The sequence below is a fragment of the Bubalus bubalis genome, chromosome 2 (genome assembly GCF_019923935.1).
Source record: "Bubalus bubalis isolate 160015118507 breed Murrah chromosome 2, NDDB_SH_1, whole genome shotgun sequence".
Taxonomy (NCBI): domain Eukaryota; kingdom Metazoa; phylum Chordata; class Mammalia; order Artiodactyla; family Bovidae; genus Bubalus; species Bubalus bubalis.
Window position 1 is genome coordinate 32,037,911 of NC_059158.1, and position 18,914 is coordinate 32,056,824.

Here is an 18,914-nt window from a genome sequence, read left to right on the forward strand (position 1 = left end):
TTGGATAAGAAAAGGGTGTAATAAGAGGAAGGCTGCAGTACTTGAGACATGGAAATGAAGCATGGACTTCTCGGGAAGAGAAACTGTGATTTCTACTTTTTGTGTGTATTTGGGTTTTTCATGTATCCTAGGGCAAGCAGTGCTAGGTCACGGATTTATCTTGAATTACTAACAAAAATCGCATTATTATTGGAAAATTAATTCAAACATAGGTCCAGCTGATAGATTAGATTCCTGGGTCAGGAAGTTCCCCTGGAGAAGGGATTGGGAACCCACTTCAGTATTCTTGGGCTTCCCTGGTGGCTCAGACAGTAAAGAATCCACCTGCAATGCAGGAGACCTGGGTTCGATCCCTGGGCTGGGAAGATCCCCTGCAGGAGGGCATGGCAACTCTCTCCAGTATTCTTGCCTGGAGAATCCCCATGGACAGAGGAGCCTGGGGCTACAGTTCATGGGATTGCAAAGAGTCAGACACAACTGAGTGACTGAGCACATTGCTGTTATCTCTTGGGCACCCAGTATTCATACGATTATCCTTCATTCAATAAATAGTCACCAGTTGTATGCTATATGTCTGGGTAAAGTTCCAGGACTTACCTTGGAAAACAAAATGATGGACAAAGTCCCTTTTCTCAAGGAGCTTATAGTCTAACTCAAGACACCTCAAGACACTAGAGAGATTCAAAGACACACAGCATTCCTAAATTGCTTATAATGCAGTTGGAGAGATGAGACATAGCAACATGAAAAACTTACTTAACAGCATAAGATGGCATTAGAGAAATGCCAGGTGATTCATCTATATTGTAAATGCCATAGGAGTTCAGAGGAAGGAGCATTGAAAAAGGCTTTGTGGACTAGATGAGAATAATCAAACTGCACAAAAGAAAGCATACCTGCCTGAAAGAGAGTGGTATCAAATGCTGAGCAGAAAAAAAAGCTAAGTGCTCGTAGGAATGTAATGTGCCTATAAGTTAGTGGTAGCAAGGCAGCTCTATATTTGTGGTTTGTGAAGCTCTGAGTACAGTTGTTTCTATGTGTTTATTATATTAATGATAATGTAATTTGTGTGTGTGTGTTGGGGGTGGGGGACTTCCCTCATAGCTCAGTTGGTAAAGAATCCATCTGCAATGTGGAAGACCTGGGTTTGATCCCTGGGTTGGAAAAATCCCTGGAGAAGGGAAAGGCTACCCACTCTAGTATTCTGGCCTGGAGAATTTCACGGACGGTATAGTCCATGGGGTTGCAACATGACTGAGCGACTTTCACTTTAATGTAATTTTAATAATTGTGCCTCATTCAGTAAAATATCTTTGGGCAATCTTGCATTTGAGACGCACTATAAGTAGCTTTCCCCCTTTTCATGCTTAGAGGATGCTGTTGTCGTTCGATCGCTCAGTCGTGTCCGACTCTTTGCAGCCCCATGAATTGCAGCAGGCCAGGCTTCCCTGTTCTTCACCATCTCCTGGAGCGTGCTCAAACTCATGTCCATTGAATTGGTGATGCTGTCTAACCATCTCAGACTTCCCTGGTGGCTTAGAGGGTAAAGCGTCTGCCTGCAATGTGGGAGACCCAGGTTTGATCCCTGGGTCGGGAAGATCCCCTGGAGAAGGAAATGGCAACCCACTCCAGTACTCTTGCCTGGAAAATCCCATGGACAGGAGGAGGCTGGTAGGCTACAGTCCATGGGGTCCCAAAGAGTTGGACACAACTGAGTGACTTCACTTTTACTTTCACTTTCTAACCATCTTGTTCTCTGTCATCCCCTTCTCCTGACTTTAATCTTTCCCAGCATCAGAAGTGAATGAAAGACCCAGCATCAGGGTCTTTTTCATTGAGTTGGCTCTTCACATCAGGTGGCCAAAATATTGGAGCTTCAGCTTCAGCATCAGTCCTTTCAGTGACTATTCAGGACTGATTTCCTTTAGGATGGACTGGTTTGATCTCTTTGCAGTCCAGGGGACTCTCAAGAGTCTTCTCCAACACCACAGTTCAAAAACATAAATTCTTTGGCTTAGCTTTCTTTATAGTTCAACTCCCCCATCCATACATGACTGCTGGAAAAACCATAGCTTTGACTACATGGACCTTTGTTGGCACAGTAATGTCTCTCTTTTTAATATCCTGTCTAGGTTGGTCATAACTTTTCTTCCAAAGAGCAAGTGTCTTTTAATTTCATGGCTGCAGTCACCATCTGCAGTGATTTTGGAGCCCAAGAAAATAAAGTCTGTCACTGTTTTCATTGTTTCCCCATCTATTTGCCGTGGAGTGATGGGACCGGATGCCAGGATCTTAGTTTTCTGAATGTTGAGTTTTAAGTCAACTTTTTCACTCTCCTCTTTCACTTTCATCAAGAGGCTCTTTAGTTGCTCTTTGCTTTCTGTCATAAGGGTGGTGTCATCTGCATATCTGAGGTTATTGATATTTCTCCCGGCAATCTCGATTCCAGCTTGTGCTTCATCCAGCCCAGCGTTTCTCATGATGTACTCTGCATATAAGTTAAATAAGCAGGGTGATAATCTACAGCCTTGATGCTGATGTACTCCTTTCCCGATTTGGAACCAGTCCGTTGTTCCATATCTGGTTCTAACTGTTGCTTCTTGACCTCTTAGAAGATAGCCAATTGCTTTTGAGGAGAGGGGAACTCCAGTCACTCCGGATTTCATGATAAGTTGCAAATTCAATTCATTCTGGGGAATTTGTTACATAAACAAATGCATCCTCTCCACTCCAGTTGCTAAATGGAACTGAATGAGCTGGATTTACTTACATGCTTGTTTCCATTTTCATTATGGCTGTGCACGTGTCCTGGAGGAGATGGGGAAAGGGCTGGGAGTGGGAAGAGCAGATGTGGTTACCTGCAAGACTGAATGAGGTGGCCAGGTCCCTTATTAACTTCCAGCCACACTTCTCTCTCCTTTCTGCTTTACTGAAGAGAACTGACTCACTCGAAGGGGCACAGAAACCATTGGCAAAATTGCCGTCATTACTTCCCCAAACATTTCATTCTGATACGTCTATGCAGCTAAGATTTAAGTCTGTCAAGAACAGAAGCAGCACACTCCAGAGCGATTTTTGATACTTAAGCCAAAGTGCTTCCAAAATAAAACATGCTCATGTGTGCATTTCTGCTCCAAAAATGCCAGCAAGGACCCTCTTTTCCTTTTGTTTACCAAATAGATTGCCGGCCCCTCCGTGGTGCGCAGAACACCTGCACAGGATTTGTATCTGTTGGAAAGAATGAAAGCCCACTTTGGGCTGGGTGTCTCCCCATCACTTTTTTTTCCCCGTGGGCTTTCTCCCCTCATTAAACTGAAGTGCTGCTCTTTAATAAGTTTGGTCACTCTCATGTTCAGAAAGAAGTTTTAATTCCTAGGAAAAGAGGACTGGAAGTAAAGCTATGATATATCACAATATTGCCCATGGGTTATTTTTTTAATTGAACTTTTACTTTATATTGGCGTATGCTTGATTTACAATGTTGTGTTAATTTCAGGCTTCAGCACAGTGGTTCAGTTATATCCATTCTTTATCTCCCCATCATTGACTATCTCCTTCTTGCTTGCTAATTGCCCTAGTTTTCCTAGATTTTCTAGCATCCTAGATTCATGGGATGCTGGGGTGCTTTTTCCACCCCCAGCTCATAGCAATGAAGCACTGTTCCCTAAACCGATCCTCACATCCTTTCCCTTTGCCCTGCCGCCCCTCCCATAGTGATTGATTTTAGTCTTGCCTTGTGTTTTAAGTGATACAGTTAACTACCAAGTGAAAGTTTCTATTGAGACTTCTGGGTCAGAAATAATCACTCCCTGTAGGATGTGAATAAAGAAGCACTTGGCCCCAGAAACTGTCAGCAGCTATTTTGAAACTGCAAAAGCAGGATGAAGTTGGTACCATAGAGCAGGGCAGCAGAGGCGAACTGGCTCCATGGTTATGTCATTGAACTGTTGGAGTGATCTCTGCCTGAGGCCAGCACCAGCTCTAGATTTTTTAGGTGCATAAAGTGATACAATCCCTTCCATACAGAAACCAGCCTGTTGTGGATTATTCTGTCACTTGTAACCAAAAGCATCCTGTGAGTGAAAGTCACTCGATCATGTCCGACTCTTTGAGACCCCACGGACCATACTGTCATACAGTCCGTGGAATTCTCCAGGCCAGAATGCAGGATTGGGTAGTCTTTCCCTTCTCCAGGGGATCTTCCCAACCCAGGGATTGAACCCAGGTCTCCCACATTGTAGGCAGATTCTCCCACATTGCAGCCACAAGAGAAGCTCCAAAAGCATTCTAAGTAATCTATAATTTCCTTAAGAGCAAAAGCTTTCTTTCAAGATCTGTTTAACTCCATGGCATATCATATTAACATATAGTAACCTCAAGAGTTAGTAGCTTTCTAAATAGCTTGGACTTCTTAGGGGATTGAGTTTCATTTAAGGTGGGTATATCACTGAAGAAAACAAAAACAAATGTCACTGCTTAATTTTTTCCTGGAGGGTCTGAAATTTAAGCTATAGCACAAGATCATTTCTATTTGGTGAGTAGTTTGTCTTAATGAAGTCAGTAGTATTCTTTGCCCTTTCGTTGAATAAGAATGTTTAGAAAGAGGTATCAAATATCTAGCTCACAGCTCCTACATATAAGAGTTTTTCTTCTAGGAGGATCACTGTTAAAATAACCCTGGCTGCAGCTCTGACAACCAGTGGCCTCAGAGACTGTCCTCCCACTAGGATCTGATTCTCATCTCCCCAAAGAAATATAAAACAGTGTCTCAAGTCAAGAAGCTCTGAGGTCCTCTCCTTTCTCTCCCTCCTTTCCCCCATTTAAATATGTCCCATTCCCTTCTCTTCTGTTTTTCACGTTTTCTTCTTTTCCTTCTCTTCCAGTTTACCCTAATCCGATTCTTCTCATTTTATTCTGGATTTATTTCGCCTTATTTAATATCACCATCTGTCTGCTCACTCTTCCAGATTTTGCCCACGCCATCATTCCCAATCAAAAGTTTGGTACCCCAGGCATAATGTTTCCTGTGTAGCTGAGGTATGCTTGGTCATTTTAATTTTATGTGCTAAAACTAAAAGATTTGATAGACTACAGCTTTTTAAAAAATTATTTTATTTATTTTAATTGGAGGCTAATTACTTTACAGTACTGTAGTGGTTTTTGCCATACATCGACAGGAATCAGCCACGGGTGCACATGTGTTTCCCATCCAGAACCCCCCCTCCTACCTCCCTTCCCATCCCATCCCCCAGGGTAAACTACAGCTTTTAACATATTTTCCCCTTTCTGCTTGATCATGTTCCTCTGATAATGATTCTAAAATATGATCCCCATACCACTAGTAGCAACATTACGTGGAAACTTGTAAAAAGTGCAAGTTGGGTGGCCCATCCCTAGATCTACTAAGTCAGAAACATGGAGGGTGGGTCCAGTGACATGGGTTTGAACAGCCTTCCATGTGATTCTGATGCATGCTGAAGTGTGAGAAACACTGGTCTAGATCATTTTGCCTCCTGTCACCAAATGGTTTTCACTTTCCTGTAAGATTTCTTAAAGGGAATGAGGGTGTGGGAAAAGTACTTCCCCTTTAACTTGACTAGCCCTGCTTCAATGAAGGATGCCTGTGAAAGTATGTCTGTACCCTGCCTTCTCTGAATTCCAGGGCAAGATCATTCTATTTTCATAAGCTGCAGCTGGTAGCAACTTGGAATATACTTCAGAGCCCCTGCTCCTGGCAACAGTGGCAGTTTTCCAGCCCATGCTGGCACTGCCCACAATGACTTCTAGTAGGACAAAAAGAGAGATTTTCTTTTAAAAAGGAAGAGAGGGATTCAGTCTCAAAATCAAGACATCTAAAATGAAAATCATGACTTACTGCTAACCCTAGCGTTCCTTTTGTGCTCCTTGTTCCTCTTCTGTGTATCACTGATTTCCTAGACACTTGGCTCCTAGAGTCACCCTTCACCCCTCTCTCTTTTCAATCTGCCGCATCCACTCCCACCTCCTAACCTAGGTCATCTTGACCCAGGAGATGTCATGGTTTTCTTATCCTTCTCCCCCTTTATCTCTTCTTTTAATCTGTCTTACTCACCACAAACAGATGAATTTTCCTTAAATAATCATCTCTAAGTTGTTACTTTCTTGTTAAAGCTGGGCATCACTGCCTACTGGCCAAACCCATTGGCCTAGAACTCCAGACTCTTCAGAATCTGACACAAATACATCTTTCTGAACATCTAGGAATGCCCACCCTAGACAGTCTACTAGCTGTCGCCTGATGACTGTGCCCGTTCCTCCTCTGACTCTTGCTCTCTCCTGGGTCTGGAATGCCCCACTCAACATGTCTACTTATCAAAGCCAGTCCTTCTCTCCAGGACTAGCTCAAGCATCACCTCCATATGGAGTTGATCACTCCGGGCCACAGTGTTCGCTCCAGTCTCCGGACCTCCGTAGCCCTTTTGTCTCCACCTTTATCTTAACACTGTTACCTTCCCCATCTCTCCACGTGCATTACTAGCAATACGATTGTCAAGTCTGGGTTTCGTAGGGCTTTGTGTGCTCAGTGTTTGTGTAGGTCTCCTTGAGCATTTATTTACAAATGGGGAAAACACGCAAGTTCTCAGTATTTAAGGAATTTTCAACATGTTTATATTTTAATGAGCTTTATTTGTAGATGTGTAATGTTGTTCTTGCAAGTGTAAAAAATAAATCTGTTATAAATAATATGCCTCATTACTTTCACTGTTTTGACATTAGAAGTATTAAGAAAACATTTCTAGCATGAGCATAGCTCAACTTGCTTCTGAAGAGCTTTTGTAAAAATATGGATTTATGAAGCTCTCTTTCTTTGTAGTAAAAACCTTTAATGTCACAGGTATGTGTATGTTAGTCCCTAATATGTTAGACATCAAAACAAAATTCAGTAACAGGGTAAAGGCTTGTAAACACAAATTGCTTTTTGCCATTTCAAAAAAAATTAACTTCATTTTAGTGAATAACTGAGGTAGTAATTCTGCTAGAATATCCAAATATTTGGAGAAAATAAGAGTTTTAGCACATATTATTTTATTACCTGTTTTATTAACTCATCTTTTTCTTTAGAATATCAGAATGTTTAGAAATGATAGTAAATATGGTATTAATATTTATATTATTTCAATACCTAATACTAATTTAATAACTGAACTAGTTTACCCCTCAATAACAAAAGAAGAAAAAATTTAAAGCCTCCCTAATGCACACAGTATCAGTTGGTCAAAAACCTAGAATATAGTTTTACCCTAAGGAAATTCAGTTTTATGATTTTTAAGAACATCACAGAGACTAAAATTAGTTCAGAAAATGCTTGCAGGTTCCAGTGGAAAACTATCTTAATGAACTAACAAACATTAGTTCTATTTCTAATCAAAATATACTTAGTGTTTCTAAAATAGTCCAATTTGTGCTCTTAAATAGCATATGAACTATTTCTTGTTTACATATTTGCGTAATAGAGGAAGTATTCGTGGAGGGCCTCTTATGTGTGATAATGTTTAAAGAGCCTTCATTTTCACATAGAAGTATCACTTTTCAGTACAGTTTCTTCACAAGGTCTCTTATACTCTCAGGGTCAAAGTACCCAGCACCAGAACCTGACTCATTCCAGCCCCTCGGCAGCCTGTTCCTCAGTTCCTCCTGCTCTTCCGGCTCCGTCTCTCATCACCGCGCCTTCTGCAGGGAGCTGAGGGCTTTCTTCCCTGCAACAGCCCCACCTCCCCATCAACAGTCCACAGTCTTTATTATCACAGTGCCTCTCCTCCAGGGACTGGAGAGGAGGGGTGCCAGGCACTCTTTCCCCACGGGGCTGAGTTCAGAGAAGTGCTTCGGTCACAGCAAGCTAAACTTAGAAAAGGGCTAAAAACAGACTTCTAAGAAAATGGGATTTGTTTGGATAAAGGAGAGCCTATAAAACTTTTATAATTCACAAATGCAGAATTAACGAGCATTTTTTCTAGTGCCGCTGGGCAGCTGCTAAAGATCGAGGAGTCGCTGCTTATTCTACTGAACGCAAAATGTCAGTGTAGTGATCGTTATCAAGTCATTTCTAGAGAGGGAGCTGAGGACTGAGAAGAATTGGCTGTTTTATGTGAGCAGGAACTTTAATGTTTCTTTTCACACGTGGGTACTCATTGCCATGGGTTTCCTAGGTGGCTCAGTGGTAAAGAATCCACCTGCCAATGCAAGAGCTACTGGAGACACGGGTTCAATCCCTGGGTCCGGAAGATCCCCCAGGGGAGGAAATGGCAGCTCCACTCCAGTATCCTTGCCTGGAAAATTCCATGGACAGAGGAGCCTCACAGGCTGAAGTGCATGGAGTCGCAAAGAATTTGACATGACTGAGCAACTGAGCATGCACGCAAGCGCTCACTGTCAGCCTTTCCCGTTAGATCTGAAGGAGCTCAGGCCTCCATGGAATGCTTTCTTCACGGGACTTTGAAGATAATCACTCTTTTCATTATCCTACTCCTCTGGCTACTTCTTAGATTCCTTTGCTGGTCATCCTCACCTGTCTAACCTCTAAATTTTGGACTGCCTCAGAGCTGTCTCCTGAGATTTCTTATTTTTTTCTGTTTAACCTATCCCCTACGTGACTTCATCCTATCCCTTGGCTTTATATCACTGTCCGAATAGTGAGGACTCTATTTATGTCTCTTGTACCTCCATCCCTGACTGAACCCCCCAAACACCAGGCTCGTCCCTAGTCATCACTCAACATCTCCACTGGATGTCTCCGAGGCACTGGTCAACAGCAAGCTGCAATGAACAGGTCCAAAAGTGAGCTCTGAATGATAACTCCTCAACCTGCTCCTCCTTCACCTTTCCGCATTGCAGTACCCTTGTATTTCCTCAGGCCAAAAACTTGGAATCCCCCTTTATTCCTTTATTAAGTCTTTTTTTTTTTTAACTTCACAATATTGTATTGGTTTTGCCATATATCAACATGAATCCACCACAGGTATACACGTGTTCCCCATCCTGAACCCTCCTCCCTCCTCCCTCCCCGTACCATCCCTCTGGGTCGTCCCAGTGCACCAGCCCCAAGCATCCAGTATCATGCATCGAACCTGGACTGGTGACTCATTTCATATATGATATTATACATATTTCAATGCCATTCTCCCAAATCACCCCACCCTCTCCCTCTCCCACAGAGTCCAAAAGACTGTTCTATACATCAGTGTCTCTTTTGCTGTCTCATATACAGGGTTATTGTTACCATCTTTCTAAATTCCATATATATGTGTTAGTATATTGTATTGGTGTTTTTCTTTCTGGCTTACTTCACTCTGTATAATAGGCTCCAGTTTCATCCACCTCATTAGAACTGATTCAAATGTATTCTTTTTAATGGATGAGTAATACTCCATTGTGTATATGTACCGCAGCTTTCTTATCCATTCTTACGTCTGTCATGCAAACCATCAGCCTATCCTGCAAAGTACATCCAGATACTAACCATGACTCATGACTATTTCCATCATCCTGGCCCATTCAGGTCCAAGTTTTCTGTTGCCTGGAAGATCATAATTGTTTCCAAATCAGTCTTCTTCCATCACCATATATTTTATTCTCAAAGTAGCAGCCAGAATGATTTTTTAAAAACTTAAGTCAAATTTGTTCAAAACTGTCTAATGGCTTTTTGTCTCACAGAAATGAAGTATTTAGCATGCCCACAAAATTAAGATGATAATCAGTCATTCTGCAGAGAATCTGAAGAATAAACATTTGGATATATCTCTTTCTAAAAAAATCATAATGCAAAGAATTTATTATTGATAGTTACATATGTTAATAATCAACAACAATTAAACACCGTTACAGTTTCCAAACAGTGTTTGTGATTTATGCTATCTTCTCATTTCAGAGTTATACATTATGGATATATCTTAAGGGAAGAAGATATGGTGTGCCCATCATGGGCTGCTCCTGTCCCAAGGACAAACATCATGGCCAGAAATGGACAATCTAATTTGTTAGAAGCTTGACAAAAACTTAATTGTGAGGAATTCTAAACCTGCAAATTAGCAAAATTGCTTTTTCTTGGAATTACTGCTTAATTTGATCCAAATCAGTAGATTGAGTTGTTCTATTTCATAAGCATTGACACTCCATTGAAATGAATTATCTTTAGCATTTCTAAGTTGTTGTCAGTCTCTAAGTCGTGTCTGACTCTTTGCAGCCCCGTGGACTGCGGCACACCAGGCTCGTAGGTAGAATTAAATTTACATCACAAGTATTTGTGAAGAACTGATGTATCCAGGTAGGTTCTAACAATACCTGGAGTGCTCCAGATTTCATTTGAAATAGAAATACAGGCAAGATGTTTCAAGAATACCAGTGGGAAATAAATCTAATTATCTGATACAAATAGTAGATCATTCATATTCATTCATCCACTCATGCAATCAACAAACGTTGAGGATTCAATGATAAATAAGACCTGCTTCCTGTTTTTGTGAAGGTTGTAGTCGATAAGGGGAGACAGACATGAGGAAGATTAAGTGTAATAGGGTGGGATTGTAGGATAATGGTGTTAATTGAGGGATGTTAAAAGTGCCACAGAAACATAGAAAAAGATGGAAAGATAAAGAAATTGAATCTGCTTTATGGAGGCATCTCCTTCCATCATCGTTCCTTTTATCAGTCAACACTAGATACTAGCAGAGCTCCATGCCCTGTGCTAAGACCCAAGACTATAATCCCAGGAGAGAGATAACTAATAAACGATCACAATTCATGCAGTAGACGCAGTGGCTAAAGTGTGCCCAGGGAGCCATGGAATGGGCAGGAAGGGCACCTCAGCCCGGGAGCAAGCAGTCAGGGAATGCTTCCAGAGGAAACTGAGCCTCAGGGAAGAGAAGGGCTTGCAAAAGATGGCATTGCCATTCAGAGAACCTCAAGTATTCAGTGTGGCAAGAGCATGGATTTTAAGGAGGAGCTCTGGGGGAGAGGAGGCTGGAGAAATAGGTCGGAGACAGGTCTTCAATGGCTGGCAGTGTTCCCTGCAGCATGTAGAAGGAAATAAGAAGCATTGACAAATGGAATGGGCTTCCCTGGTAGCTCAGCTGGTAAAGAATCTGCCTGCAGTGCAAGAGACCCTGGTTCAATTCCTGGGTCAGGAAGATTCCCTGGAGAAGCGACAGGCTATCCACTCCAATATTCTTGGGCATCCCTGGTGGCTCAGATGGTAAAGAATCTGCCTGCAATGTGGGAGACCTGGGTTCGATCCCTGGGTTGGGAAGATCTCCTGGAGAAGGGCATGGCAACCCATTCTAGTGTTCTTGCCTGTAGAATCCCCATGGACAGAGGAGCCTGGCAGGCTACAGTCCATGGTCTTGCAGATAATCGGACATGACTGAGTGACTAAGTACATGTGTGTAAAATGAGGAAATGGCAATAAATTTCTGTCTTAGAAAGTTCTCTTCAGTAGTAGGGCAAAGGACAGAGTAGAGAGAAGTGATACTGAAAGCAGAGAAGCCAATCTGAAAGCCCAGGTGATTCAGGAATCCAGGACATCAGTAAATGGTGAAGATCTACAGTGGGGAGCAGTGGAGGGACTAGAGTTAGGGGGATAAGGAGAAGGACTGGGGAAGCATTAGGAAGATAAAACAAAAACCTCGGTGTCCAACTGTGCAGGAAGTGTAATGGAGAGTGTTGTTTCTACGATGGCATACAGATTTCTGATGTTGGACTAATCGTACTTATTAGGGGCCATTCCCTCTAAAATGGTCTGCCTCCCCTAAGGAGAGCTCAAAACAACCCACTGGGATGCCAGGAAAAGTGGCAGAATTTCATTTACATTTTTCTCAGTTTTTCAATTTCTGTGTATATATATATGTGTATACAAAGTTGGCAGTAAACTAGTACAATGGTATGTATATACAATTTTTTAAAAAATATTTGTTTGGCTGTGGTAGGTGTTAGTTGTAGCATGTGGGATCTAGGTCCCTGGCCAGGGTTCGAACCTGGGCCACCTGCATGGGGAGCGCAGAGTCTTAGTCACTGGACCACCAGGGAAGTGCTTATAATTTATAAATAAATGGGTCTTCATATATTGTAGGGTATGTACAGTATTTTCTTATCAGAGATGTATGATCAAAAAACTTGGAGCCTGAGTGTAGGATTATAGTAGAGAAAAAAATTGGCAGTTAGGGGAAATTTAAAGTGCCTCCAGAATATCTAGGCAGTAATTCCTACAGGACTGTCCTATGGAACTTTCTGTGATCATAGAAAAGTTCTAAATAGGTGTTGTTCGATATGGTGGCCAGTAACTACTTATGGCCATTAAGCACTTGAAATGTGGTTTATGCCACTAAGGAGCTGAAATTTTTAATTTTGATAAATTTAAATTTATTTAAGTAGCCTCATGTAGCTAATAGCTACTGTATTGAAAAGGACAAATCTAGAACTTAGAGGAGAGACCTGGAATCTCATTCATTAAATGCTTCCACTGGCTAAGCATTGTATACACATTTTAAAACACTGTAATCATCCCAACTCCCTTATGGAGTAGACAGTTTTATAAAAGGAAAGAGTTAAGTTTTTCTTTACTCTGTCCTCTTAATAGTGAAGGTTTATATTGCAAGGAAGAGCACATTTGCTCTGAAATATGAGTAGTTATAGATATTCTTCAGTGTTAGCCACTCAATCGTGTCTGACTCTTTGTGACCCCATGGACTGTAGCCTGTCAGGCTCCTCTGTCCATGGGATTCTCCAGGCAAGAATACTGGAGTGGGTTGCCATGCTTTTCTCCAGGGGATCTTCCCAACCCAGGGATCAAATCTGGGTCTTCTGCATTGCAGGCAGATTCTTTACCATTTGAGCCATCAGGGAAGCCCATACTCTTTACTGGAAGATATGTATGCATCTTTCAATACCAAGCACCAATTTTATTTTCTTTTTCTTTCAGGTGGCTGGCTCTGTTGGAGATTCAAATATGTATTATTTTAATATTTTATTATTATGACTGCAGTCTTCTTGACCCATTGCCAAAACAGGTAAATCTTTTCAGAATTTTGAATAGCATGACTTTCAAATTTGAGATAAAGTCTAACTCCTTCATTTTAATTACTGGGTATGAGCTGACTGATCTCCTCACTTAGGCTCATCTTAACAGTTCGTCTCTGCAGACTGAGAAACACCCCTTTAATTCTAAGTCAATTCTGTGTTCCCCATTATCACAAGACCGGGACCTAACAGTAGTGCTTTCACCACTTGGTGTTAGGAGCTCCCCAATGAATTATCCATTTTAACCCTTTTACATGGCCTTGATGTCAGGCTTGTTTCCCTAGAAAGGCATGTCTGTGTGTCCAAAAGTGAGCCATGAGCCACGAATCATAGCCGTTAGTCCACTTGGAAGCAATGACATAGAAGGAAATTAACCCAACAGTAGAAACAGTGAAACGCAATGTGAAGGCCATGACCTTTCCCCACCTCTGACCTTTGGCTCTCTCAATCATTTAACTCATTTGTGTTTCTGTAGTTCTCTTCTCTTGGACCAATGGCCCTCAAACTGGTGTGAACATCAGAATTAGCTGAGATGGAGGGGGCTTGTTAGAACACAGAATCCTTGGCCCTAGCCCTAGAGCTCCTGATGAGTAGATCTGGCAAAGGGCTTCAGAATTTGTATTTCTGATAAGTTCTGGGTGCTGCTGCTTCCACACTTTGAGGACCACTGTCCTAGGAAACGGGGAAGTCCAATTTAATTCCAGGTGTTTGGATGTCCCTTTGAAAACTCTGGATAAAAGGTGCTATTTAATTTAAACTGAGGCTGAAGCTCAGAAATTAAGAATTGCAATCTCAGGGCTATTCACATAGCATTTTGTGCTATGATTTACTCTTGATATACTAAGGGCTAATATATGGAGGGATAAATAAAACTCCTGGGTGACATTTCAACAGAAATTCTGTAAGTGCATAAATGACACTGAAAATATTATATTGCTCACAAATATGCACATTTCAGCACTTTGCCTTGATTTCTTTTGCACTTCTATTTTGAGTACAAGCAACAGTGATAAAGAGCTCTCAAAATCCAATGATGAAAGGGAAATCAAAACACCCTTCACAAAGGTTTTCAGCTGAGTACAGTTTTGTTGGCAAAATGAAGATCCGGGCCAGGATTTACAGGCACCAAATACTAGTTTCTGATCTTCCAAGTTAAATGTTGCGATATTGTCCAGGACTGACTCAGCATCTAACTATTTTCCCACCAGTCAGAAGACACAGGAATGCCTTTTCACATTAGAAGGATGTCAAACCATGTGACACATAAAACTGGAGATCAGTCATTTTGACCAGATCCTTAGGCAGGGTTTTTTCCAGCACTTTCTTCCCCACTAAGAATTCTAGTATTTTTATACCTTTTTCTTTTTGTTTTAAAATACATCTTATTTCTATTTTGACCCTACTACGAACATTTTTCAAAGAGATGTGACCTCAGTTTGTAAAAAGTACAAGTCTGAGAGAATCCTTGTCTCAAAGGGCATTTCATTTCACAGTTCTTATTTTAGAAAGATCAATTAATATTATTTAATTGTTGGATTTATTTTACTAAGTTGTGAAAGGAGATGATCAAAAAATACAGGCAATGACCTTCCAATTACCAGGCTCTTATAAGCTGCAGCAGGGAAGGGGGAGTCACCAGGGCATGCTCCAGACACTTTGGCATCAAGTGTAGGAAGATCATGGGGCTTGGAAACCAGCTCCCTCAAAGGAATTTTCTTGCCACAGTACCCCAAATCAAATGCTAGCATCTGCAATTTTACTTTTGTAAGAGTTTTATTTTACATCAGTCTAAAGAAAATAATTTAATCTTAATTCTCTCCCAATAAGAACCAAACCAGAAGGAAACTTTGCAAAGCTTTCCAGGATCTGTGATTGGTCAGTTGTGTCCAGATGCTGGCAATGGGAACTATTTCATTCTGAGCACTCACAGGAAGACCCACTTCAGTTCTTTCCCAAAAGCAAACACATTTTTTGCTAACACAGTGAAGTTTTTATTTGGATGATTGGTTTTCTTCTGCTGTGCTTTTGGGAGTAGGGGAATGGATTCTCAGAAAATCTCACAAGATCTATAGATCCCCCTAGTAGAAAAGTACACACTTCTTCATATACACAAAATGATGAACAGATGCAATTTCAGAGTGTCCATGCAAGTTCTGTAACTCATTCTATCAACTGACCTAAGAATCCACTTACTGAGAAACTCTGTGCCCCATTGCATTCAAACTCATGACAAAAAAAAACTCATCATCTAAGTTGGATCACCCTCCTCCTTCCTCACACTCCTCTTTCTCCAACACTCAAAGTTGACAGAACAGGTTGGTTTTCTCATTCAAGCTCCTAAGCTTCAGCAACCTCTTTGCTTAATTTGCAATGAACTGACCTCCCCTCACCCCCACATCCATTCACCCCTTGTTCATAACTAAGATGTAATAGAACCTATCGGAACATTTGGCACCCACAGAATATCCCATTGGACAGTTTTGATCTTCAGTTCAGTTCAGTCGCTCAGTCGTGTCCGACTCTTTGCGACCCCATGAATTGCAGCAAGCCAAGCCTCCCTGTCCATCACCAACTCCCGGAGTTCACTCAAGCCCACATCCATCGAGTCGGTGATGCCATCCAGCCATCTCATCCTCTGTCGTCCCTTTTTCCTCCTGCCCCCAATCCCTCCCAGCATGAGAGTCTTTTCCAATGAGTCAACTCTTCACATGAGGTGGCCAAAGTATTGGAGTTTCAGCTTTCCAATCAGTCTTTCCAAAAAACACCCAGGGCTGTCTCCTTTAGAATGGACTGGTTGGATCTCCTTGCAGTCCAAGGGACTCGCAAGAGTCTTCTCCAACACCACAGTTCAAAAGCATCAATTCTTCCGTGCTCAGCTTTCTTCACAGTCCAACTCTCACATCCATACATGACCACAGGAAAAACCATAGCCTTGACTAGACGGACCTTTGTTAGCAAAGTAATGTCTCTGCTTTTGAATATGCTATCTAGGTTGGTCATAACTTTCCTTCCAAGGAGTAAGCGTCTTTTAATTTCATGGCTGCAATCACCATCTGCAGTGATTTTGGAGCCCCCCAAAATAAAGTCTGACACTGTTTCCACTGTTTCCCCATCTATTTCCCATGAAGTGATGGTACTTGTTTTGATCTTTCAGTTTCAGTTCAGTTCAGTCGCTCAGTCGTGTCCGACTCTTTGCAACCCCATGAATCACAGCACACCAGGCCCCCCTGTCTATCACCAACTCCCGGAGTTCACTCAGACTCACGTCCATCGAGTCAGTGATGCCATCCAGCCATCTCATCCTCTGTCGTCCCCTTCTCCTCCTGCCCCCAATCCCTCCCAGCCTCAGAGTCATTTCCAATGAGTCAACTCTTCGCATGAGGTGGCCAAAGTACTGGAGTTTCAGCTTTAGCATCATTCCTTCCAAAGAAATCCCAGGGCTGATCTCCTTCAGAATGGACTGGTTGGATCTCCTTGCAGTCCGAGGGACTTTCAAGAGTCTTCTCCAACACCACAGTTCAAAAGCATCAATTTGTTGGCACTCAGCTTTCTTCATAGTCCAACTTTCACATCCATACATGACTTACTGGAAAAACCATAGCCTTAACTAGACGGACCTTTGTTGGCAAAGTAATGTCTCTGCTTTTGAATATGCTATCTAGGTTGGTCATAACTTTCCTTCCAAGGAGTAAGCGTCTTTTAATTTCATGGCTGCAGTCACCATCTGCAGTGATTTTGGAGCCCCCCCAAAAATAAAGTCTGACACTGTTTCTACTATTTCCCCATTTATTTCCCATGAAGTGATGGGACCAGAGGCTATGATCTTTGTTTTCTGAATGTTGAGTTTTAAGCCAACTTTTTCACTCTCCTCTTTCACTTTCATCAAGAGGCTTTTGAGTTCCTCTTCACTTTCTGCCATAAGGGTGGTGTCATCTGCATATCTGAGGTTATTGATATTTGTTCTGGCAATCTTGATTCCAGCTTGTGCTTCTTCCAGCCCAGCGTTTCTCATGAGGTACTCTGCATATAAGTTAAATAAGCAGGGTGACAATATACAGCCTTGACATGCTCCTTTTCCTATTTGGAACCAGTCTGTGGTTCCATGTCCAGTTCTAACTGTTGCTTCCTGACCTGCATACAAATTTCTCAAGAGGCAGGTCAGGTGGTCTGGTATTACCATCTCTTTCAGAATTTTCCACAGTTTCTTGTGATCCACACAGTCAAAGGCTTTGGAATAGTCAATAAAGCAGAAATAGATGTTTTTCTGGAACTCTCTTGCTTTTTCGATGATCCAGTGGATGTTGGCAATTTGATCTCTGGTTCCTCTGCCTTTTCTAAAACCAGCTTGAACATCTGGAAGTTCATGGTTCACGTATTGCTGAAGCCTGGCTTGGAGAATTTTGAGCATTACTTTACTAGCGTATGAGATGAGTGCAATTGTGTGGTAGTATGAGCATTCTTTGGCATTGCCTTTCTTTGGGACTGGAATGAAAACTGACCTTTTCCAGTCCTGTGGCCACTGCTGAGTTTTCCAAATTTGCTGGCATATTGAGTGCAGCACTTTCATAGCATCATCTTTCAGGATTTGAAATAGCTCCACTGGAATTCCATCACCTCCACTAGCTTTGTTCGTAGTGATGCTTTCTAGGTCCACTATAATAGTGGTTTGCACCATCAGCACCATGTTGTCTTATGAACATCAGTAACATGTGTCATAGAAGTCTCACTCAGCAATTATAAATGAGGTGTCAGATACTGGGGGCCAGAAATGTATTGAAAGAGCTGTATTTGTGGTATCCTCTTCACCCAGCTAAAGTGAAGGGTGAGTCCCAGGCTCATAGCCTTGGGATATGTGAAACTGTGAAGAAGCTGCTATTAGAATAAGGGATTGGTACTGATGAACCTATTTGCAGGGCAGCAAAGGAGATGCAGACATAGAGATCAGACTTGTGGACACAGCAGGGGAAAAGAGAGGGTGGGACAAATTGAGAGTGTAGCATGGAAATATGTACATTACCATATGTAAAACAGATAGCCAATGGAAGTTTGCTGTATGACCCAGGGAGCTCAAACCAGTGCTCTGTGACAGCTTAGAGGGCAGGGATGGGGTTGGAGGTGTGAAAGAGGCTCAAGACGGAGGGGACATATGTATACCTCTGGCCGATTTATGTTGATGTATGGCAGAAGCCAACACAATATGGCAAAGCAATTATCCTCCAAATAAAAATAAATAAATTTCTAAAAAAGAGTAAGGGATTGCCTCCTTTTCTGTCCCTTGAATAGTAGTGTTAATCACTCAGTCATGTCTGGCTCTTTGCGACCCCATGGACTGTGGCCCGCCAGGCTCCTCTGTCCATGGGATTCTCCATGCAAAAATACTGGAGTGGATTTCTATCCCCACTCCAGAGAATCTTCCCAACCCAGGGATCGAACCTGGGTCTCCTGCATTGCAGGAAGATTCTTTACTGTCTGAGCTACAGGGAAGATCCATCCCTTGAATAGAAGGCTAAAAATGATGCTCGCCATGAAGGCAATGGCACCCCACTCCAGTACTCTTGCCTGGAAAATCCCATGGACGGAGGAGCCTGGTGGGCTGCAGTCCATGGGGTCGCTAAGAGTCGGATAGGACTGAGCGACTTCACTTTCACTTTTCACTTTCACACATTGGAGAAGGAAATGGCAACCCACTCCAGTGTTCTTACCTGGAGAATCCCAGGGATGGGGGAGTCTGGTGGGCTGCCGTCTACAGGGTCACATAGAGTCAGACACAACTGAAGCGACTTAGCAGCAGCAGCAGCATGGAGAACTCATCAAGTAAAACCATCCAGCCTTCCAAACCTAAACTCTGCCTTTCGGGAACAATCACA

General features: G+C 42.2%; 1 protein-coding gene across 3 annotated transcripts in view; it reads left to right on the forward strand.

Moving 5' to 3' along the window:
• LOC102405714 (24-hydroxycholesterol 7-alpha-hydroxylase) overlaps positions 1 to 18,914 on the forward strand; it is a 101,997-nt gene that overhangs the window by 64,110 nt on the left and 18,973 nt on the right. For all 3 annotated transcript variants that reach the window (XM_044929320.2, XM_006076147.4, XM_044929324.2), the window contains exon 11: positions 12,950 to 13,037. In XM_044929320.2, the coding sequence (XP_044785255.2) occupies positions 12,950 to 13,037 (88 nt within the window). The remainder of the gene's footprint in view (positions 1 to 12,949; positions 13,038 to 18,914) is intronic.